A 25,271-nucleotide genomic window follows, 5' to 3' on the forward strand; every position below is an offset into this window, starting at 1 on the left:
GCTCCTGATTAATTGGGAGAAATCCTTTATTATCCCACTTCGGGGAGAAGTTCCTGCCTCCCCGCTGGTGGCTCTTCCGCTGCGGTGGGTGGACTCATTCAAATACCTGGGCATCTGGGTGTCTAATGATCCTCAAAAGTTCTCCTCCCTAAATATTACTCCACAAATAACGTACCTCCGTAGTCGGGTGAAGGCATGGGGAAAACTACCTTTACCGGTCACGGGGAGGGTTAATATGGTAAAAATGGTCTTCCAGCCCAAACTTCTGTATGTTCTGCAACACTCTCCCGTTTATATTCCGCAGAAGATTTTTAAACAAATAAATGGGTTGCTTTCCTCCCTGGTGTGGGCTAGTAAGCGGCACGTTTGCGACTGGATACTCTGACCAGGTCACGGGACATGGGGGGTTTGGCTCTCCCCAACTTCCGTTTTTATTATTATGCGGCGCAGCTGGCGCATGTCTGGGAGTGGGTTACCGACCTTGATGCCCTGGCTTTGCATTCACTGATGTTGCACCATGACTACCCTGGGGGCTCCCCATTACAGCTGCTCCTGTGTGGTAGCGTCAAAATGTCCACATTGCCACTGATTAAACAATCCATCCTAATATGGAAACTGGTGCACTCTGTGATGCGAGGCCACGGTATTGATCCTGATACCCCACTGGATAACGCTTACGGGCTGCCAGAACTGTGTCAACTTCAGGTTAGGGAGGTGTGGGGTAACTGGGGAGTGCAATCTTTAGGACATTTATATAGTGACGGGACCCTTACCTCATTCCAACAACTTCAACAGGCACATAATGTCCCCTCGGGGTTCTTTTTTCGATTCCTTCAGTTGAGACACGCTTTGACTGCCCAGTTTCCGGGTGGCCCTCCGATCCTCGTTGATTCCCCGGTCAAATTAATGTTGCAGACGCTGGACTCGGGACACTTGGTCTCTAAGATATATGGTCGTATTCTGCGGCTGCATCATATGGATCCTCTAACTGCTCTTCGGGGTAGGTGGGAGTCGGATGTGGGTATTTTGTCGGACGATGCATGGAGTACCGCTATGGGAGCCCATCGGATCTCCACTTCCTCTGTCAGGTACCAGCAAATACAACTATATATTCTGCATAGAGTATATATGACCCCGGTGAGGTTAGCACATATTGGGGGGTCTCATAGCTCCCAGTGCCCTAAGTGTGGAGCCGTGGGTGCTGACTTCTGGCATCTACTTTGGGTGTGCCCTGGCGTGTCTCGATTCTGGATGGCTGTTATACGCACTATATGTGATACGGGGGTTCCCTCCTCCATACGTACACCTACCCTGTGTACCCTGTTGATTGTGGACGAGGAGGCTTTAGATCCACCTGGCAGACGATATGTTATCAACCTTTGTGCTTTAGCTAGGGTCTGTATAGCCCGGCTGTGGCTGGCGGGTGAGGCCCCGACACTTAAGGCTTGGATAGCCTTGGTCAACGAAACTGTCGCACACGAAAAATTTGTGTTCCTGGCGAGGAAGGTGGAGAGGAAATTGTATACAATTTGGGGCAGGTGGATGGAGTCTAAATATTTCAAGGATAAATAAAGTCTAGCCTTGTACTTCTCTCCTTACTTTAATCTGGTATAGTTTGGGGGAAGATACCCTCGCGGCCGGCCTTGCAGAGGTGTATTGCGGTGTACTGTGTTGGTTCTGCTATGCTTATGTCTATATTAGAAGTGTTATGTTTGGGATGTGATACTCTCAGACGCAGACCATCTGAGAATGCGTGATTTATGTGATATTATACATATTTGATGTACCATGTGCCTAATATATGTACAGCTGTTTATGTGCATATTGTGTGTGTAGGTAGTATTATGTTTGTTTTCTGTGTGAATTGTTAATGAAAACTTGAAAAGTCAAATAAAAAAATATTGAAATAAAAAAAAAAATGAAAAATTCCACTCTCAGCATGCACCAACACCGTTTTGACCGTATAGGTCTCTTTCAAGGTATGTATGCAGGAGTGGCTGGAGAAACGGGGGAGTGGCTGGACGAACGCAGGGCGTGTTTGTGACGTCAAACCAGGAACTAAACGGACTGAGGTGATCGCAGTCTAGGAGTAGGTCTGGAGCTACTCAGAAACTGCAGGGAATTATTTAGTAGCAGCTCTGCTAATCTTTCGTTCGCTATTCTGCTAAGCTAAGAAACACTCCCAGAGGGCGGCGGCCTAGCGTTTGCAATGCTGCTAAAAGCAGCTAGCGAGCGAACAACTCGGAATGAGGGCCAATGAGAAGACTCAGAAGGTAAGAGCAAAGGGTGAGGAAGGCGATGTGCATTACACTAGGAGTCCCAATCACACAATAATGATGGGCATTCAGAAAACAGACCCTTGGAGAAGGCAATGCATATCTCAGCAAGAACAACATTTGTTATAGATGTTGAACATCAGGCTCACAGTTTGAACCAAGCTGTTTGATTAGCTGATACAGCTATGGCTATCATATTTTACTATTAAAATAAATACATTTATAATTCAATTACAAATGTGCAAAACCATAATCATCACTATACAGTCTGTAAAAGTTTCCCTAAAACCGAGTTCCTCATGCTGAAGTTGAATCCGGCAGCAGGCTTGTTAGGGTAGGACATACTACAACAGGGAAAAACAAAGCATGATTACCCCTATAATAATGTGTACTTCACCAGGTTGGTCAGCAGAGGGGTTACAAAACCTTAGTTTGCAATGACTGTCAGGTCCAAGCCATGTGCTGTGGGTACTGGGGTATAGGTAAACAAATTCTGTATCCTTGCAGTGGCAATCAGACCAGTATAATAGGAAAATACCTGTCTGCCAATATACTAAAATACATGCCTACTTTAAAAAAATAATTTACGGAGATTGCGCAAGAAACACCAACAGTAGGCACATGGGCGTGTTCTCTGCCAAAGTGCATGTCCAGCACCACCCATGAGCATATAAGTGCCTCCGGGGACATGTCCAGCAGCACCAGGTGGAACACATACATACATACATACATACATACATACATCATACTTACCTACTCTCCCGGATTCTGCGGGAGACACCCGGTTTTCGGGTAGTCCCCCGCAGCCCCCGGAAGAGTGGGCACCCCTCCCGCATTCTGCCCACTTCCTAGTGAAGTGGGCAGAATAGGGAGAATAACACCGTAAAATCACGGACCCGGCGGGGGGCGGAGCCTAATGATGCGATCAGATGCTAATTGCGTCATTTTAGCCCTGCCCCTAGCCAAATTTCATCCAATTACCGTCTTTTCCCGGTGGGTGGGCGGGGCCTGCTGATGTAATCGGCTTGGCTCCTCCCTCATCACCGCTCACCTGCTTCTCCTCTCCGGTCATCTCCCGGAGAGGAGATTTAAAATATCGGTAAGTATGACATACATCTATTTACACTGTGTAGAAATACATACAGTATATACATAGGACACAGACTACTCTCCCCTCCTAATCCATCTCATCAGCTTTTCTTCACTTTCTCTCTTCTGCTTGCCCAGAGACTCTCCACCCCTTACTCTCTACCCCAGTGATTTTCAACCTTTTTCAACTCGCAGCACACTGAAATTTTTTTCAGATTCCCAAGGCACACCATTGTCCCCCACGGGGGAAAAAACCACACACATTGGCTCCCACAGAAAAAAAACAATTATATTGACTGGCCCCCACAGAAAAAAAAAAACAATCACATTGCTCCCCATAGTAAAACAATTTCATTGGCTAGCCCCCACAGAAAAAACAATCGCACTGCTCTCTACAGAAAAAAAATAACACACATTGGTCCCTACCTGTCATCTGTAGCGGGACCTCATCAGCTGGGGAGGTACAGTCACACTCGCGCTGCAGAGCATTGAGCAGTGTGTGGGGGGCATGCTGGCTGGCGGGGGGACGGGTATGCAGGCGTGCTGGCTGGCTTGCAGGACTGCAACACAGCATGTGTGACCTATAATGTCACGCTGCTGCGTCTCTATAGGTCACGGCTGCGGCATGCCTGAGCCGCCGGACACGGCTGCGGCATGCCTGAGCCGCCGTGACACAGTAACCCTGGAACCCACCTGTACACAGTGTGTGACTAGTGTGATGTCAGGCGGTGACAGAGCCCAGCCGCCGCAAAGGTGACCATGCTGAATGGAAGCCGCGTGGATCCCCGGCCGGCCTGGAATGCAGAAAGCTGTCAAGTGGTGGTGCGGCCGCCTGTGTGTGTTGCACAATGCAAGCCCTTCCTGTCATCTCAGGCAGCACTTGACTCTTGTGTGTGCTCTTGTCAGGCCAGGACTGCTGCAGATCACGCTGCTCCGTCTCCATAGGTAACGGCCGCGGCGTGAATGAGCTTCCTAAGAGAGCCCAGCGCTGCCCGGCAGTTCTGTTCAACTGAAGGCAGCTCTGACTCCGCTGACTCCACGGCACACTTGACAACCGCTGGCGGCACACTAGTGTGCCGCGGCACAGCGGTTGAAAAACGCTGCTCTACCCATTATGTGTATTTTTGCCAACGGGTTTGGGAGTGGAGCTATTATAAAAGAGATAGATAGATAGATAGATAGATAGATAGATAGATAGATAGATAGATAGATAGATAGATAGATAGATAGTTTTTAGAAAAGAAGGCACTCAAAATGGACTATAAAATAAAATGTATCTTATGGAAAATACATTTTGGCACAGGACAACAGGTTCAGGAACTCAGTACATGATTATGTCATATTTAATGAGAGGTTCAGGAAAGGAGTTCCTCTTGGTTCCTGCTGAAAAGTAGCACTGGTTAAAAGTAAAACCCCCTGTATTTAAAACACGTATTGCTCAGCATGCCATGCCGGGGACTTGATACCATGTTTACTGTATTCTTATGTCAAATTTATGAATGTTGACATGGTCACTGTCGACACACTATACAGATCCTGTTACTGTGTGTGGCGGTCCCTTCTATTTATACATATCAGATTCACCGCCCTATTGGTGTGTTATCTTCTTTATTACCCATATCATCACTCCACAGTGGCCACCCTAATCACCTTGTATTGCGCTGCCTTAATACCCAGTCCTGTGTGAACTTTTTATTTGTGTGTGCTTACAGTAACTGTGACCCAGTGCCAGGGCCGGCTCTACCATTAGGCAGCTTTAGGCGGCTGCCTGGGGGCGCCACTGAATTCAGTGGCCTCTGGAAGGCGCCACTGAATTCATCTAGCAAAAAACTGAAGGAGGTCTTTCTAAACAACCTTCTCCTTTTACACTGTGCTGGCTGCTGCTGCAGGTCTAATCATGTGCAGCTGCCGCTATCAGCCTGTGCCACATAGTGCCTCAGCGTTTCCTCCGTGCCGACACATGTAACATCAAGTCATGTGTAGGCACACAGGAGGCGGATGGAACTATGACTCCCGAGGGGCGCCCCCGCGGCTGCTCTTCATAGCTCTAATGCACTTCCTCCAGGCCCTGGATTCTGGCTCTCCAGCAGCAAGCAGCACCTGACTACATGTCTGCACCCAGCAGTGTCGCTGTAATGCTGCTGCCGCCTGCAAGAGGACCCATGCCAATTACAAGGAAAAACAAAGAAACAACTTTTAGGTAAGTAACCCATGGGGGTTCTGTGGGGGATCAGTACGAAATCCCACCGGACGGGATCCCGGCGGTCAGAATACCGACACCGGAATCCCGACCAGCACAATCCCGACAGGGGGGCGAGCGCAACACAGCCCCTTGCGGGCACGGTGCCTCGTTACGCTCAGCACACTATTTTATTCTCCCTCTATGGGTGTCGTGGACACCCACAGAGGGAGAATATGTCGGGATCGTGCCGGTCAGGATTCCGGTGTCGGTATTCCGACCGCCGGGATTCCATCCGGCGGGATCTTGACCGCATCCCTTCTGCAGGACCACAGACAGTACATATCTTATAGCCCGTTGGGTGGTTTGCACTTGTAAACAGCATAATAGGGAAAACACAGGCACGGGGGCACAATATAGTACATATGTTGGATGGGCGGTCAGTAATGAACTTACAGATGGGGGGATGGAACACAATAAGGAGCATACAAATATATGTATGTGTGCATATATGCCTGTATACACATACAATTAAATATCGCCACCAGACCCCATATGCAGATGCAGTTGTCCCTTTTCTCTGTATATATGTATAATGATGCAGTTCACCCCAGCTCACCTAGTGACCACCTGCATCTCTCCTCCGAGAGGTGGTGGGGTTTGCAGGATAGGGGGCGCTAGGCTGAAGCTTTGCCTAGGGTGCAGAAAGACCTTGCACCGGCCCTGCCCAGTGCTGTAGAGTAAGGCACACAGGTACCTCCTGTGGTAACATACACCGCTACTACAACGTTCTGCATTCCAAACACATACTTCATAATAATGGTCCTGGCCCTATAACTTTATTAGAAAGTGAATAAAGTACGGTTGCTAATCTGTGTGTCCCGTGAACCCATCTTGTACTTAAGATATAAGTGAGCTAAAGTCAACATTCAGACCAACGTTAATAGATAAGACCTGTTATCTGACGTACATTGCACACTCTTGCCCAGAAAAGATTTAGTGAAGGTCAAGTTCATATCACTCATTATAACTACATTTCCAAGAAGCATACAGTATCAAGGTCTTTATTTGTTATGGCTTATTAAAAACAAAATGTGCTGGCCTTGCTTTTTTCCTTTAAGCCTCTGTTGCATTCTGAATGGATAAACAGAATATTTACCAGCCGTTAGAGCCAATTTAAATATACTATACAGTATATAGCATCACTCGTCTTCAATTTGCAGTAAAGACGGGTTTACACAAATGTGTCTCATGCAGATCTGTAGAACCGTTTTTAGATGACAGCAGTGCCTTTCTCGTTCTGCTCACAGAATATGACCGACATGAGACAGGCCCGCGACTCCGGCTACCATCAACCTCACCTGGCACTGCTCCGAGGCTCAATATGGCACCTCAGCAGGCCCAGCACGTTTTTTCGCGTTCGAGTGCGCATGCGCAGTACAAAAATGCAATAACAATTGTGAAAAGTATTGCATTTTAAAATCTCAAAAAATGCCTAACATCGCATAAACTATAAATATTGCATTTGATTGATACATTTCATGATAAAAAATATGGCAATGAAATGTGATATTAGACGGAAAAAAAACTGATGTGAATTGTGATGAATGATACATCGTGTGTGGTATGTTAGATAGACAAGACTTAGGTCGACAGTGTCTAGGTCGACCACTATTGGTCGACAGTAAGTAGGTCGACATGGTTTCTAGGTCGGCATGTAGTAGGTCGACATGAAAAAAAGGTCGACATTAGTTTTGAAAAAAATAAGATTTTACTCACCGGTAAATCTATTTCTCGTAGTCCGTAGTGGATGCTGGGGACTCCGTAAAGACCATGGGGAATAGACGGGCTCCGCAGGAGACTGGGCACTCTAAGAAAGATTTAGTACTACTGGTGTGCACTGGCTCCTCCCTCTATGCCCCTCCTCCAGACCTCAGTTAAGGAAACTGTGCCCGGAAGAGCTGACACTATAAGGAAAGGGTTTTGGAATCCAGGGTAAGACTCATACCAGCCACACCAATCACACCGTATAACTTGTGATAAACTTACCCAGTCAACAGTATGAACAACAACAGAGCATCAACAATGGATGCCCACATAACATAACCCTTTATCAAGCAATAACTATGTACACGTATTGCAGAAAATCCGCACTTGGGACGGGCGCCCAGCATCCACTACGGACTACGAGAAATAGATTTACCGGTGAGTAAAATCTTATTTTCTCTAACGTCCTAGTGGATGCTGGGGACTCCGTAAGGACCATGGGGATTATACATACTTGCCTACCCCCCCGGAATGGCCGGGAGGCTCCCGAAAAACGGGTGACCCTCCCGGCCCCCCCGAAGAGCAGGCAAGTCTCCCGATTTACGGGGGTCACCCCCTGCCCGCCGCCCACTTAACGAGTAAAGTGGGCGGTCCGGGCAGGTGATGACGCGATTCTTGTTGAATCGCGTCATCGTAACCACGCCCCCTGCTGTATAATGCCGGTAATCGCGGCATTACACAGCGGGGGGCGTGGCTTAAATGGCACTGCCTGAAAGCCACGCCCCGTTACGCCTCTGTCCCGCCCCCGTTACGCCTCTGGTCCGCCCCCTGCACGTCACCTCAGGCACCGCCCCTCCCCCTGTTGAGCCGACGGGCTGCTCTCTCCCGGAGAGAGTAGCCCAGAAGTCGGCAACCCTGGGATTATACCAAAGCTCCCAAACGGGCGGGAGAGTGCGGATGACTCTGCAGCACCGAATGGGCAAACACAAGGTCCTCCTCAGCCAGGGTATCAAACTTGTAGAACTTAGCAAATGTGTTTGTACCCGACCAAGTAGCTGCTCGGCAAAGCTGTAATGCCGAGACCCCTCGGGCAGCCGCCCAAGAAGAGCCCACCTTCCTAGTGGAATGGGCTTTCACTGATTTTGGATGCGGCAAACCAGCCGCAGAATGAGCCTGCTGAATCGTGCTACAGATCCAGCGAGCAATGGTTTGCTTTGAAGCAGGAGCACCCAGCTTGTTGGATGCATACAGGATAAACAGCGAGTCAGTCTTCCTGACTCCAGCCGCCCTGGCTACATAGATCTTCAAAGCCCTCACTACATCAAGCAACTTGGAATCCTCCAAGTCACGAGTAGCCGCAGGCAGCACAATAGGTTGGTTCAAATGAAAAGATGACACCACCTTCGGCAGAAATTGCGGACGAGACCGTAATTCTTCCCTGTCCATATGGAAAACCAGATAGGGGCTTTTACATGACAAAGCCGCCGATTCTGACACACGCCTAGCCGAAGCTAAGGCCAATAGCATGACCACCTTCCACGTGAGATACTTTAGCTCCACGGTCTTAAGTGGCTCAAACCAGTGGGATTTCAGGAAACCCAACACGACGTTGAGATCCCAAGGTGCCACTGGTGGCACAAAAGGGGGCTGAATATGCAGCACTCCCTTAACAAACGGCTGAACTTCAGGAAGAGAAGCCAGTTCCTTTTGAAAGAAAATGGATAGGGCCGAAATCTGGACCTTTATGGACCCCAACTTCAGGCCCATAGTCACTCCAGACTGTAGGAAGTGCAGGAACCGACCCAGCTGGAATTCCTCTGTAGGGGCCTTCCTGGCCTCACACCAGGCAACATATTTTCGCCATATACAGTGATAGTGTCTTGCTGTCACGTCCTTCCTAGCCTTTATCAGCGTAGGAATAACTTCCTCCGGAATGCCTTTTTCTGCTAGGATCCTGCGTTCAACCGCCATGCCGTCAAACGCAGCCGCGGTAAGTCTTGGAACAGACAGGGCCCCTGTTGCAACAGGTCCTGTCTGAGAGGCAGAGGCCACGGGTCCTCTGTGAGCATTTCTTGCAGTTCCGGGTACCAAGTCCTTCTTGGCCAATCCGGAACAATGAGTATTGTTCTCACTCCTCTTCTTCTTACGATTCTCAGCACCTTGGGTATGAGAGGAAGAGGAGGAAACACATAGACCGACTGGAACACCCACGGTGTTACCAGTGCGTCCACAGCTATCGCCTGAGGGTCTCTTGACCTGGCGCAATACCTTTGTAGCTTTTTGTTGAGACGGGACGCCATCATGTCTACCTGTGGCAGTTCCCATCAATTTGTAATCTGAGTGAAGACTTCGTGATGAAGTCCCCATTCTCCCGGGTGGAGGTCGTGCCTGCTGAGGAAGTCTGCTTCCCAGTTGTCCACTCCCGGAATGAACACTGCTGACAGTGCTTGCACGTGATTCTCCGCCCAACGAAGAATCCTGGTGGCTTCCGCCATCGCCACTCTGCTTCTTGTGCCGCCCTGGCGGTTTACCTGAGCCACTGCGGTGATGTTGTCTGACTGAATCAGCACCGGTTGGTTTCGAAGCAGAGGCTCCGCTTGACTCAGGGCGTTGTATATGGCCCTTAGTTCCAGGATATTTATGTGCAGACAAGCCTCCTGACTTGACCACAACCCTTGGAAGTTTCTTCCCTGAGTGACTGCCCCCCACCCTCGGAGGCTCGCATCCGTGGTCACCAGGACCCAGTCCTGTATGCCGAACTTGAGGCCCTCGAGAAGGTGAGCACTCTGTAGCCACCACAGAAGAGACACCCTGGCCCTCGGGGACAGGGTGATCAGCCGATGCATCTGAAGATGCAATCCGGACCACTTGTCCAACAGATCCCATTGAAAGATCCTCGCATGGAACCTGCCGAAGGGAATGGCTTCGTATGATGCCACCATCTTTCCCAGGACTCGCGTGCAGCGATGCACCGACACCTGTTTCGGTCTTAAGAGGTCTCTGACTAGAGTCACGAGCTCTTGAGCCTTCTCCGCCGGGAGAAATACCCTCTTCTGGTCCGTGTCCAGAATCATGCCCAGAAAAGGCAGACGCGTTGTAGGAATCAGCTGCGAGTTTGGGATATTCAGAATCCAGCCGTGCTGTTGCAACACTTCCTGAGAGTGTGCTACGCTGATTAGCAACTGCTCTCTGGACCTCGCCTTTATGAGGAGATCGTCCAAGTATGGGGTAATTGTGACTCCTTGCTTTCGAAGGAGCACCATCATTTCTGCCATTACCTTGGTAAATATTCTCGGTGCCGTGGAGAGCCCAAATGGCAACGTCTGGAATTGGTAATGACAGTCCTGTACCACAAATCTGAGGTACTCCTGATGAGGTGGATAAATGGGGACATGCAAGTAAGCATCCTTGATGTCCAGAGACACCATAAAATTCCCCTCTTCCAGGCTTGCAATGACCGCTCTGAGCGATTCCATTTTGAACTTGAATCTTTTCAGATAAATGTTCAGGGACTTTATATTCAATATGGGTCTGACCGAACCGTCCGGTTTCGGTACCACAAACATTGTGGAATAGTATCCTCTTCCCTGTTGAAGGAGGGGAACCTTTACCACCACCTGCTGGAGATATAACTTGTGAATTGCCTCTAACACTACTTCCCGTTCCATGGGGGAAGCTGGCAGGGCCGATTTGAGGTAACGGTGAGGGGGCATGACTTCGAATTCCAGCTTGTATCCCTGAGACACAATCTGTATAGCCCAGGGATCCACCTGTGAGCGAACCCACTGGTGGCTGAAATTTCGGAGACGCGCCCCCACCGCTCCTGGCTCCTGTGGAGCCCCAGCGTCATGCGGTGGATTTAGTGGAAGCCGGGGAGGACTTCTGTTCCTGGGAACTAGCTGTATGGTGCAGCTTCTTTCCTCTACCCCTGCCTCTGGCAAGAAAGGACGCACCTCTGACCTTCTTGCTTCTTTGTGATCGAAAGGACTGCATTTGGTAATACGGTGCTTTCTTAGGCTGTGAGGGAATATATGGCAAAAAGTTTGACTTCCCAGCCGTAGCTGTGGAAACTAGGTCCGAGAGACCGTCCCCAAACAATTCCTCACCCTTGTAAGGTAACACCTCCATGTGCTTTTTGGAGTCAGCATCACCTGTCCATTGCCGAGTCCACAGGACCCTTCTGGCAGAAATTGACATTGCATTTATTCTAGAGCCCAGTAGGCAAATGTCCCTCTGGGCATCCCTCATATATAGGACAGCGTCTTTTATATGCCCCAGGGTCAGTAAAATGGTATCCTTGTCTAAGGTATCCATTTCCTCAGACAGATTATCTGTCCATGCTGCTACAGCACTACACATCCAGGCCGACGCAATTGCTGGCCTCAGTAGAGTACCTGAATGTGTATAAACAGACTTCAGGATACTTTCCTGCTTCCTATCTGCAGGATCCTTTAGGGCGGCCGTATCCTGTGACGGCAGGGCCACCTTCTTAGATAAGCGTGTCAGAGCTTTATCTACCCTAGGGGAGGATTCCCAGCGCATCCTGTCCGTTGGCGGGAAAGGGTACGCCATAAGTAACCTTTTGGAAATCAGCACTTTCTTATCGGGGGAATCCCACGCTTTCTCACATAATTCATTAAACTCATGTGAAGGGGGAAAAGTCACCTCTTGCTTTTTCTCCCCATACATATAAACCCTCTTGTCAGGGACAGGGTTTACCTCTGATATGTGCAAAACATCCTTCATTGCTATAATCATGTAGCGGATGGCTTTAGCCATTTTAGGCTGCAATTTTGCATCATCGTCATCGACACTGGAGTCAGAATCCGTGTCGATATCTGTGTCAACAATTTTGGATAGTGGGCGCTTCTGAGACCCTGACGGCCTCTGCGCTGTAGGATCAGGCATGGGCTGAGACCCCGACTGTCCCAAGGCATCAGCTTTATCCAACCTATTATGTAAGGAGTTTACATTATCATTTAACACCTTCCACATATCCATCCAATCAGGTGTCGGCGCCGTCGGCGGAGACACGTCATTCATCTGCACTTGCTCTGCCTCCACATAGCCCTCTTCGTCAAACATGTCGACACACGCGTACCGACACACCACACACACAGGGGATGCTCTATATGAGGACAGGACCCCCCCACAAAACCTTTTGGAGAGACAGAGAGAGAGAGTATGCCAGCACACACCCCAGCGCTATATGACCCAGGAATCACACAGTAACTTAGTGTTCACCCAGTAGCTGCTGTATATATAATTAATGCGCTAAATTTATGTGCCCCCCCTCTCTTTTTACCCTTTCTACCGTGATGCAGGGGAGAGCCTGGGGAGCTTCCTCTCAGCGGAGCTGTGGAGAGAAAATGGCGCTGGTGAGTGCTGAGGAAGAAGGCCCCGCCCCCTCAGCGGCGGGCTTCTGTCCCGCGATTTTGTGTAAAATTAATGGCGGGGGCTCATGCATATAACAGTGCCCAACTGTATATATGCTGCTTTTTGCCAGGAGGTACTTAATTGCTGCCCAGGGCGCCACCCCCTGCGCCCTGCACCCTACAGTGACCGGAGTGTGTGGGTTAGTGTGGGCGCAATGGCGCACAGCTGCAGTGCTGTGCGCTACCTCATATGAAGACAGGAGTCTTCTGCCGCCGATTTTGACGTCTTCTTGCTTCAGCCCGCCGGCTTCTGTCTTCTGGCTCTGCGAGGGGGACGGCGGCGCGGCTCCGGGAACGGACGACAAGGTCAGGTTCCTGTGTTCGATCCCTCTGGAGCTAATGGTGTCCAGTAGCCTAAGAAGCGCAACCTAGCCGCAGTTAGTAGGTTTGCTTCTCTCCCCTCAGTCCCACGTAGCAGAGAGTCTGTTGCCAGCAGAAGCTCTCTGAAAATAAAAAACCTAACTAAAATACTTTCTTATTAGCAAGCTCAGGAGAGCTCACTAAAATGCACCCAGCTCTGTCCGGGCACAGATTCTAACTGAGGTCTGGAGGAGGGGCATAGAGGGAGGAGCCAGTGCACACCAGTAGTACTAAATCTTTTTTAGAGTGCCCAGTCTCCTGCGGAGCCCGTCTATTCCCCATGGTCCTTACGGAGTCCCCAGCATCCACTAGGACGTTAGAGAAAAAACATTGTGCTATGTTCTTCGTAGAGTGACCGGGAACCCCAATTAGTGCACCGTGTCCCCTCGCATGGCTCGCTTCACTCGCCATGCTTTGGTTACCGTTTCCAATTGTAGTCCACGTGGATCATAAAGTATGAAAAAGTTCAAAAAATTAATTTTTTTTAAAAAACCTCATGTCGACCTTTTGTCATGTCAACCTAGAACATATCGACCTAGAGTCCCGTTCGACCTAGAAACCAAGTTGACCTACTTACTGTCGACCTAGACATTGTCGACCTAAGTCTTGTTGACTTAGAGACCGGATCCGATACATCAGCCTCAGGGCGGGATGTACTATATGTCATCGCCGCCCCTCGCTGCCTACCGCAGCGATACTAATCGCATATGTACTAACATATGAGATTAGTATCGCAATGCGGTATAGGAGGCCCCCGTGATGATGTCTGCAGGGGTCGGCGGGGGTCAGCACGGGTCTCCTTCACCTCCCAGACCAGGGAGGTGACGTGTGCAGGGAGTCCCCGGGCTCCTCCTCCTCCCCCCTGCAGCCGGAAGGAGATAAGGCTGTTCTGCGGGGGAGAAGGAGGAGGGGGCCACACCAGCAGCAGCTCAGTGACACACAGGTATGCCGGGGGGAGGAGGGGTCATCTTGAGCGGCGGCGAGATGCGGCGGAGGCGGCGGTAAGAATCCTATAGGCTTCTATAGGGTATCGCCATAAAAAGATGGCGATACCCTATGGGCCGAAAACGCGGTGGTCGGGGGTTAGTACATCCCGCCACCATAGTTTTTAAAGCTGTGAATTTACAAAGTGATTGTGAGTAAAAGCAGCATTTTTTGTTTCTCTACATGTATCTATACTGTATATGAGTATCTATGTGGCAGGACCTGCATATGTTTGTGAATACCATTTGCCCAATGTACTGTACGTTGTCTTTACTTCATTTTGAATCTTAAGGGCCACATACACTAGAACGATAATGCCCGATTTAATACTAATTCGACCTTTCGGGCCGATAAATCGGATGAAAAGTGGCAAATCAGATGTGTTTTACATCCAATCCGATGCGCGCTCCTCTAGGCCGTTAGTGCTGCACTCGTGATATGTCGGATCCCGCAGGCATGGCTGGGATCGCATACGATACATCGTATGCAAAAGGACCGCATACGATGTATCATATGCAGTCCTGCCACCCGGGAAGCTGCCGGGCGGTTCAAGGGAAATCGTATGCGACATGAGGGTCCGAAATGTCGCTGTAGTGTATGGGGCCCTTTAGGATAGAACGTTGCCTACTAGTGTAAGAACTCATCTACCGTCTCTTCCTTAAACTGATTTTAAGGTCAAACATTAGAGGACTGTACCAACATCTCTATCTCACAGGGGTGCTCTGGAGTATTTTCTGAGGTGAAATAAGAGTGTGTGCCTCTCCCCTGGCTGTGATGAGTGTTGGTAGCTGCTGATAAATCAGGACCACAGTGTGCTGATAAAGAACAGTTCTGTTTTCACACTTCAGATCATGCTGTTTGAAACAGAACTTGGGAAGTCTGTGATTATCCAGTATCTTCCTTTCTCATGCACACATTCCCCAATACACATGCTTACGTGTCAGTTAGTCAATACGGGAGGGGTGCTGAGCAGTCATTTGTAATACAACCTGTAAATTCTGGATGTTTAGTTTTGTTCAGAAACTACAAGTCTTGCAGAATGGGGCTGCACTCTGCAAAACCACAACCATCTAGAAACTGATAATGCTTGACTGAAATAAACTACGACAGCAGTACAGGGCCGTCTTTTTGTATGGGCTCAATGGGCAGTTGCCCAAGGGCCCCAGGAGTTTAAGGGCCCTAGGCTGATAGCTGAGGGTCCCCTTTTTCCAGGGGTACCAGATTTTTTAAAATTGGCCTGGGGAACCAGAGATATCTGACTTCAAAGCAGTGGTCCCCACCCGAGCCTGTTAATTACTCTTCCCAGCCAGATAACTCGGGTTCTGTCTGACTTACAGGTTTTCTGAGGGTATACTCCAAAAGCCATGTACCGAGGCCCCTTCATTTAGCCCAATGCCCCTTCTACAGTTTAGTGTTCTCCCTCTTGCCCATCTCCCACCATCTGTGCAGTAAAGGAGTAATTAGCAGAAATTACTGCTCCCGGTCCTACAAAACAGAACACCCTCTACTGCCCACGGGACATATAAGGCTGCCGCTGATAGCACTCCCCACCCCTACTGCTTGACGATTGGTAGGGGCCCAGTGCATTGCTTTGCCCAGGGGCCTACACTGCTGTTAAGATGGCCCTGCAGCAATTATAAAAACAGAAATGATATGCTGAACCCCTGCACTTAACTTTCTCTTACTATAATATAACCTATTACCACTGCAATCAATATTTATTGGCAGTTATCTACAGCCATTGCTATACTTCGGTCTTGCTACAGTCATCCATAATAGCAAATAACAAGGCCAGGGGTAAATAACACTTCCCGCTTTGCCTCATTCCCAGGTGAAGCAGGAAGGAACATCGACAAGATGTATAAAACCAAATCACTCCCTCCTCTGGCAATGCTCCCCTGAGCAATCGGTGCATCAGCTCAGTGCTGATGCGCTGTGTCTTCAAGCCCGAGATCCCATGCGCAGTCTTGAACCGGCAGACACCACAGCAGGGGACAGCTGTGGAGATAGAGTATCGCCACCTGACGCTGTCGAAATCAACAGCTGCAGGTGTCGGAACGGTGCCCCCTCATATCGGCGTGCTATCTGTTAGATAGCAGCGCCGTTATGGACCAGGATGCATAGAGGCCCTGTCACTGTGCTGCCACCGCAGCTGTCATATGTGGTGGAGGAACGGTATCAGCGCACATAACATGTACTAATACTGCTTCTACCCCATTACAGAGGGTAATGTATTTACCCTCCCAACTTCTCGACTGGCAACTTCTCCACTCTTTTCACTACTTCATTAATAGACCCAATCATCTCCAAGCTCCAGTTATTACTTAATATTGATATGCTCACAGGTAAACAGTAGTAGTCAGCACGCAGTGGCTCCTACCTGCTTGTATTAAGGGGGCTGCCGCTGCTTGTGCTGCACAAGTGTCCTGCACGGAGAGGAAGAAAGAGAGATAGGCCCAGGCCGTCTGGGACCTGCGCAATGGATCTGGCAGATGCCGGGTCCGGCGCATGAGCACAAGTGTCGGTGGGACTGCGCATGCTCAAAACACAGGCTTCTAGGACTGCATCATCAGTAGCACATAGAAACTAGATAGGGCTACTTGAATGGCAGGGGGTGGCTTCCCACTAGGAACATGCTCTCTGTTAATCGCAACCCATACTGGCAGTCCCAGAGGAAGAAAACACCTCCCCCTGGTACTGCCTGTACTGTGTCTGGGAAGTCACTGCCAGTCACATACTGCACCTGGCTCAAAGGTGGTACATTTTCCTGGGGGCTGTAGACCTGCGGCCCCTAGGTAAAATCCGTAGATAATAGGTCAAAAGTCAATAGGTCGCCCCATATGTTCGATATGCATTAGGTTGACATGGTCAAAAGGTCGATATGTAAAAGGTCGACAGTGCTTAAAGTCACAGGTTCAAAAGGTCGACAGGTTCAAATGGTTGATATGACAATGGTTGGCACAGATATGGTCGACGTAAGGTTTTTTTCCACATTTTTTCTTAGTTTACATCTACGTGGACTACGAGTGGGAACAGCAACCTGTACGAGGCACCTTAACCGAATCATGGCAAGCATACACGTTTCCACTAATTTGGCTTTTACATGGTTTAACAGACAAAATGACACCCAAAAATAAAAAAAACCTTTCAACCATTTACATGTCGACCTTTTAACTGTGTCGACCTATTGTACATGTTGAATTTTCAGGTGTCTAACTATTACATGTTGACCATGTGCAGATCAACCATATGGGATCGACATAGTGACTGTCAACCTAATACTGGTCGAGCTAATGATCCACACCAAAAATCTGCCACTGTTAGCAGTGCACATGCAGGGCCTTATTACACTATGGCCGGGCCCCTAGTCTTTCAAATATTTCGGGCCTCCCTCTGGCATTTCAGTCGTTCACCCCACTACAGCTGAGGTTTGGGAAGCAGAGCTTACACTTACACTTTCAGTATTCACACGGATACCGGTACCAAGTTGAAATAAAGTTCTTCCTTTTCTTTTGAAATCCTGACTTGTGCTTGTACGTGTTGGCTGCCATTTGTTCTTTTTAAAAATGTGTAAATAATAACTGTTATAGTTAGGAACATTCGAGAACCTGCGATCCAGTTCACGACTAGACTGTATTATTCACGGAAGTGTAATAAGGCAGTAGAAGGAGGCATGACACCACAACCCCGACACTAGTGTGCTATTGGTTCATTGTTGTCTCCCCCATTGTCTCAAAACAAACCTCAGCTGACTATGGGGTAAATTTACTAAGATGGGAGTTCTATTTAAGATGGGATGTTGCCCACAGCAACCAATCAGATTCCAAGTATTATATTCTAGAAGGTGCTAGATAAATGAAAAGTAGAAGCTGATTGGTTGCTATGGGCAACATCCCATCTTAAATAGGACTCCCATCTTAGTAAATTTACCCCTATGAGTACACCTTGCTACTTCTCAGTTTTTTTTTACATAATGACTGCTTGTTCAGCATATGGCTGTGTGAATTAGGGATTCGATAACATTACACAGATACAGTAAGTGGAGCCCTAACAGAGGCGGAACTACCGCCAGTGCAACCAGTGCGTTGCACTGGGGCCCGCCACTGTCCAGGGGCCCAAAGCATGTAATGAGTCAAACTGACTCATTACATGCCGCTGTGTGCTGCGGGCAACCGCTGCCTGCAGCACACAGGAGTCGGAGAGGAGCGCAGCGCAGTGGTCACGGGGTAAGGAGAAGGAGGGAGGTGGAGGAGGGAGCCGCAGCAGCGCTTTGTTACTGGTTGAGGCGCTGCTGCTGTCCCTCTGCTTCACTATAGGCTGTCTTCCGAGAACAGCCTATAGTGAAGCAGAGGGACAGCAGTAGCAGCGCCTCCACCAATAACAGAGCGCTGCTGCGGCTCCCTCCTCCTCCTTCTCTCCTGCCCGGGATCTCTGCCAAAAGCTGCACTGAGGAGCCTGAGCCAGCGGAGAGGGTAAGTATAATTCTTTCTTTCTTTCTTTCTTTCTTTCTTTCTGTCTTTCTTTCTGTCTTTCTATGGCCCTCATTCCGAGTTGTTCGCTCGCAAGCTGCTTTTAGCAGCTTTGCACACGCTAAGCCGCCGCCTACTGGGAGTGAATCTTAGCATAGTAAAATTGCGAACGAAAGATTCTCAAAATTGCGATTACACACCTCTTAGAAGTTTCTGAGTAGCTTCAAACTTGCTCGGCATCTGCGATCAGTTCAGTGCTTGTCGTTCCTGGTTTGACGTCACAAACACACCCAGCGTTCGCCCAGACACTCCTCCGTTTCTTCAGCCACTCCCGCGTTTTTCCCAGAAACGGTAGCGTTTTTCCGCACACACCCATAAAACGGCCTGTTTCCGCCCAGAAACACCCACTTCCTGTCAATCACATTACGATCACCAGAACGAAGAAAAAACCGTGAGTAAAATTCCTAACTGCATAGCAAATTTACTTGGCGCAGTCGCACTGCGGACATTGCGCATGCGCATTCGCAACTAATCGCTCCGTTGCGGGGAAAAATAACGAGCAAACAACTCGGAATGACCCCCTATGTGCAAAAAGGGGGACTGTCTGCCGCAATGTGTAAAAAGGGGGAATCTGCCTGCCGCAATGTGTAAAAAGGAGGAATCTGCCTGCCACAATGTGTAAAAAGGGGGAATCTTTGCCGCAATGTGTAAAAAGGGGGAATCTGCCTGCTGTGATGTGTAAAAAGGGGGAATCTGCCTGCCGCAATGTGTAAAAAGGGGGAATCTGCCTGACGTAATGTGTAAAAAGGGGGAATCTATCTGCCGTGATGTGTAAAAAGGGGACGCTGTCTGCCGTGATGTGTAAAAAGGGGACGCTGTCTGCCGTTATGTGTAAAAAGTGTACGCTGTCTGCCGCTATGTGTAACAAGGGCACGCTGTCTGCCGTTATGTGTAAAAAGGGTACGCTGTCTGCCGTTATGTGTAAAAAGTGTACGCTGTCTGCCGCTATGTGTAATAAGGGCACGCTGTCTGCCGTTATGTGTAAAAAGGGGACGCTGTCTGCCGTTATGTGTAAAAAGTGCATGCTGCCTGCCGCTATGTGTAAAAAGGGCACACTGTCTGCCGTTATGTGTAAAAAGGGGGACGCTGTCTGCCGTAATGTGTAAAAAGGGGACGCTGTCTGCTGTAATGTGTAAAAAGAGGAATCTGTCCGCCGTAAGGTGTAAAAGGGTCTCTACCTGGTGTAGTGGTGCTACTGTGTGGCGTAATTTGAATAATGGAGACTACTGTGCACCGTTTTATGAATTGGTATTATTTTGTGGCCACACCCCTTCCCCACGAAGCCACGCCACTATGTATTTTTGCGTGCGCCTACGGCGCGCACTGCCCCTGTTTTGCATGCAGGGGTGGGGCTCCGATGACGTTTCTTGCACACCCTGAGCAGGTCCCCCTCGCCAGATCCTCTCCAGGGGTGAGGGGGTGGATTTGGATGGGATGGGGGGGGGGGGGGGGCCAAAGCATTTTGTCCCACCTGGACCCACCGCTCGCTAGTTCCGCCACTGAGCCCTAGGGTGCAGGTAACAGTGCCTCAGCAAAAAAACGGACAGGCTCCTCGTCCCTGCGGGACCTCTAGGCTACAGCCTAGTCAGTCTTATGGATAATACAACCCTGTGCACATGTACTGTGAAGCAAGCCATTCTGGGGAAATCACCCATTGGTTTTTATATGCTTTTATATCTTTTTAAAACATTGCTATGTGCCATATGCTGGAAAGAAGTCTGTGTTGAACTATTGGTCTGTTGTGGACTAAACCTTGTGTAAAATAAGTGTGCTCCTTGTGGCATTGCCATGGGTTACAATGATTCTTCAAAGTCACTTGTTGTGACTGTATGCATTCTGTGTGCCCTGAGTAAACTGTGCTCATGGTCCTGTGAATAATAACCCGACCGTGACCAGTATGGGAATTATTACAGTGCTCCCAAAATGTATACTTTATAAATGTCTGTGTGGTATGAACTACTAGGTTCAGAACTATATTTGCCTTGTATAAGCCCCTTGCTGAACTGTATCTGTGAAATAGAATCCTTTTGAAGACTGGGCATTCTGGGACAGTGTTTGCTTTCACAATGGGGAAGTCCTGCACTGGCTCTGGAGAAAAACAGGCTAGGAGAGTGTCAGCTTGCCTGCCATAAATCACAAGCAGGATGGGAGAACCAATATCTTAGCAAAGGTATGACTATTCAACCAGGTCTCTTAATCAAGAGAGATATACAAGCTTTGTGGTCCCTGGAGGCACCTAATTTGCATCCACACTTTTCTTGTGCAAACAAAGGACAAGCCTTGCTCAGCCTGGAAAGGTGGAAGGAGTGTTTGTAGAACTATATGACCCAGAAGAACACACAACTGGGTGAATGGAGAAGCTTTATGCTAGGAAGTGATCCCATCTTCTGCTTTTTGCGGACTCCCTCCTCTCAGATTACGTGAAACCTCAGCGTAAGATTTAGTTTTTTTCTGACTTTTTACCCCATTTATTTCTTTGAGGTCATAATTTGTGTCTTACTTATTTACCATTGTTTCTCTTTGTAACTTAACCCTGGAGATATTTCTCAATAAATCCTAAACGTGTACCAGCAATATCTCTGTGCTCTATGAATTCATGCGTCTGGAAAGGACTATGCTACATATGTGTAATAAGGGACGTGGTCATGTGACCGGCGCTCAGGATCCCGGTGGTCACCATGCCGACGCCGGGATCCTGAGCGATCAAAATGCTGGCAGACAGAATGACGACCCACAGGGACTATTCCCACTAATCCACGACACCCATAGAGTGGGCACAGAATCTGTGGCGTGCGCAGCAAGCCACCGAGCCCGCAAGGGGCTTTGTTGCGCTCGCCTCCCCCTCCCCCCTGCCGTTATCCCAGGGTCGGTATGCTGACTGCCGGGATCCCCAGCCCCAATCTGGCGCAATAACTATGGATTTTGCAAGTGTGATTTAAGGATTTGGCGAACGCAAGATGCACCATTCTAATACTCTTCGTGGTGGCAGCTTGAACAACCTCCATGTCACGTCCAGCCACCTGCCTCAGGTTGACGTATCTGAGCGCAGGCTGGGGCGCGGTGCTGTCATACTCCTATAGAGACCGAATCCCTGAAAGGGGCACCACTTTTGTAGGTTTATTTTCACACCTCTAGTGTTTTAATGGGTTGCTGTCCTTGCCATTGTTACACATATTTCCAGGTCATATTTATACAATTACTCATCAGGGAAGACCTGATATAGTAGCTACTGTACCTGAAAGCTGACTGCTGATTGGAGAATAACTTATTCCTAAAAACAGCAGCCATATTAAGTCCCCCTGCATCGCCACCCGCTGTTCCAGCCCACCGGATGTATTTATCCTTACGGAGCAGAACAGTCCTCCAGCTAAAGTCTGTCCCACCACGATGCAGGAAGGCACATGTCCCTGGTCCTACAGTACATGTAGTTTTCTTCTTGTTAGTACCAGCGTGTGTAAGGAAAATTTTATATCACCAGCCATTTTTTCCCTATGAATTCTTTCACATACAAATTTTCAAAGCATGCATGGATTTTGCTGTTGGACTATAATGAAGTGCCATAAGCTCACCCCATGGTGAATGCATGGAAACATTAAAATATATGCGACCATTAGGAACACTGGGCCTTATTCAGCCTCAGTTGCAGTTTTGTTATTTTCTGCTTGCGACTGCATGCTTGGGGCCGCTCAGCACAGGGCAAAGCCACCCAGCATACAAATGCGCAGCAAAGTGTGATCGCAATTCAATCGGCTTGTGGTTGCCCCTTGCTTCCGCAGCCTGGCTGTGTAGGCAGGTACAAAGCGCCCATTTTTTGTGCCTCGAACCCAGCCCTGCATTTTCAACAGCACGCCCCCGCAATGCCGAGTTGACGCCCCAGCAACGTTGCATCAATCAGGCAGAGGCGTTTGCATAAGTGAGATGCGATCGCATCTTACTGTGTGCGCTGATGCGATCCATACTGAATAAGACTCAGTTTGCACCATCTGAAAACAACATTGCCAGTCCACATGAAAACAAGTCAAAGATAAATATGAAATAAGGCATGTTCACAAAAACACATTGTAGCTGACAAATGGGAATAGTACCATTGACTTTGATTTACCCGTATCAGTTTTTGTCAGGTTTTGGACATGTAAGACAAATGTACAGAATGAGGCCTCATGTCCACAGGCGTTTATAACTAAGTAGAATTCTCATAAACAGGTCTGGCTCTAGAAAACTAAAATCTTTTACTTGTGTTTTCTTTAGAACTATTCATTCCATTTATCCGTTAGAAAGCCTGGCGAAACGCATATCAAACACGTTTGCATATTAGATACATTTTTAGTTGCATTAAAAAACACACGTAAAATGCAAATGAGTATATGGCCTTAATAAATCCCATTCCAGTATTACAGAGTATTACCCCTACACAATGCTGGATTCATTCTAAACATATCAGACATACTTTTTAATTCATTATCATGTTTAAAATAATAGGCTTAATGAATACAAACAAATGTTTTCCACTTTGGTCATAGAAATAATGAGCATCTCCTATGATGACACAAATCTGTTCTGAGACATGTTTCAGCAGCAGGATGGCACAATGCAAGCTCAGGTATAAACTAGAGTGGACACTGGAATAGATGCTACTTGGTGCCTGCGGCCCTGCAGTATTGTACCAATGAAATGCGCATATACCGTAGCTAGGGGCCCTAAATACCTTGTTAAGATGTGGGTCACGGGTTATATCGTAGCCCCTCTTCTTGGTGTACAGAAAAGTCTGGCAGCCATTCTGCTCCTCCACTTGTTGATCCTTTTTCTCCACACAGGAAGACATGTCTGGTACTGATCCAGGTAAAAGGATAATTTATTGAATTGTTGTGTTGTGGTTAGTTATATTGGATTTGACTGGTCCCTTGTATTTGTGAGTTGTAGCACTGCTAGATGTGTTTAGTTGGTGTGTGAGTGCAGTAAGCGCTGGAGCTGTGTGAGGATCAGCTGACAGCATGTGTGGGACAGGACAGGAGGAGAGAAGTGCTGAGTCACTGACAACAAGATTAGACTCTTGCCTATGCTTGCAAGCTTCTTTTTCATTTATTGCTTCACACTCTGTGCTGTAAAGTTTAATAGTGCCTTGGCTGCATTGTTATCTCATCAGTGTTTCACTAGCACTATTACACTGAAAGCTACATTGAAATATAATTGGAATGCTCCTTTCATAGAGGACAGCTCTGTGCTGGGCACGTAGACCACGCTGCAGATTTCCATGGGGACACAACACATAGTGGGGGAGATTCAAATGTTTGAAAAGTCAGTTGGGGGTCTATATATTCCTATCTAATAGACAGGGGAAAAAAGACACCCAACCGACTTTTCAAACATTTGAATCTCCCCCATTGAACAGTAAATAATTTTTGTACCATGGCATATATACTGTATTTTGTGTTTCATGTAGTTTGAACTGCTGTTCCGGAACACTGCTGCTGTGTGCTATATGTAAGGCTTATGTTATGTAACAACAAAAATTATCATGGGAACTAACAGTAAAGGTATCAAAAGGATCAGTGGGGCAGATGTATTAACCTGGAGGAGGCATACGGAAGTGATAAACCAGTGATATGTGCAAGGTGTTAAAGGCACCAGCCAATCAGTTCCAATATGTAAATTAACAGTTAGGATCTGATTGGCTGGTGCCTTTAGCACCTTACACATATCACTGGTTTATCACTTCCTTATGCCTTCTCCAGGTTAATACATCTGCCCCAGAGATCTCTGTGATAGCCATATGTTTCAGGCAGTTCAAACCCATTATGCCTACAGATGATAGGCCTCATGCAGGTTCCCGTAGTTTGGCTTCCACAGACATGATATCGCTATAAAATTCAATTGCTTGTTTGTATGTTATGAATAATATTTTTATTGAAAGGAGTCAAATGGCACAAGTGAGGTAAACGACATAGAGACACAGGTACAGATATGGCATGGCAATGCAGCTAGAAAAAGCCACTCAAGGAAACAGAGTTAATTGGAACAAAGCAATCATAATACAATATTGATGAGAAGTTACAGGAATAGAATGTCATAGGGGAGACAAAAGGCGACAGAAAACCCACTATTCGAGCACACAAGTAATTAAAGAGTCCCCAATCAAAAAGCTAAAAAAGGCGGTCTACCACCCTCCATAGCAGCCATATTATACCAAGTAGAGAGGCGGGCAGATTGTCTAATACGATCCTTTTCAACATCTGTAAATGAAATAATATAGGGCAACCAAATATAAAAAAAATTTGTAGCTTGTGATTCAACGTCTAGGGAACACTCAACCAAATCCACTTGATAAATGTAATTAAGTCTGGGGAGCATACACTGCAAAGATATATGGTCAGTATGGATCCATTTTGAAAGAATGGTTTTCTTAGCCACGGCAGCTACTTTGACTAATAAGCGACGAGCACCAATAGGCGGCTTAAGGGGTTGGGAAGAGGGGTAATGATTCCATAAAGCCCAAGAAACATTCACTATAAATGGTATGCGTTAAGTATTGTTAACGTAAACTGTACTTCATTCCAAATTAATTGGACTATATCACAAGACCACAAACAGTGAAGGATATCAGCCTCTGGGAGTGAACATTTAAAACAATTTGAATTCTCCGACACACCAATTA

At 47.9% G+C, this 25,271-nt stretch overlaps 1 protein-coding gene across 2 annotated transcripts in view; it reads right to left on the minus strand.

Annotated features, from left to right (window-relative positions):
• ME1 (malic enzyme 1) overlaps window positions 1-23,628 on the minus strand; it is a 672,171-nt gene extending 648,543 nt beyond the window's left edge. The window contains exon 1 of one of the 2 annotated variants that reach the window (XM_063916902.1): window positions 23,325-23,628. In XM_063916902.1, coding sequence (XP_063772972.1) covers window positions 23,325-23,441 — 117 coding nt within the window. In that variant the 5' untranslated portion in view covers window positions 23,442-23,628. The remainder of the gene's footprint in view (window positions 1-23,324) is intronic. The other variant, XM_063916903.1, reaches the window with a different exon arrangement.
• Between the last annotated feature and the right edge of the window lie 1,643 nt (window positions 23,629-25,271).

Source organism: Pseudophryne corroboree, chromosome 4 (assembly GCF_028390025.1).
Source record: "Pseudophryne corroboree isolate aPseCor3 chromosome 4, aPseCor3.hap2, whole genome shotgun sequence".
Classification (NCBI taxonomy): domain Eukaryota; kingdom Metazoa; phylum Chordata; class Amphibia; order Anura; family Myobatrachidae; genus Pseudophryne; species Pseudophryne corroboree.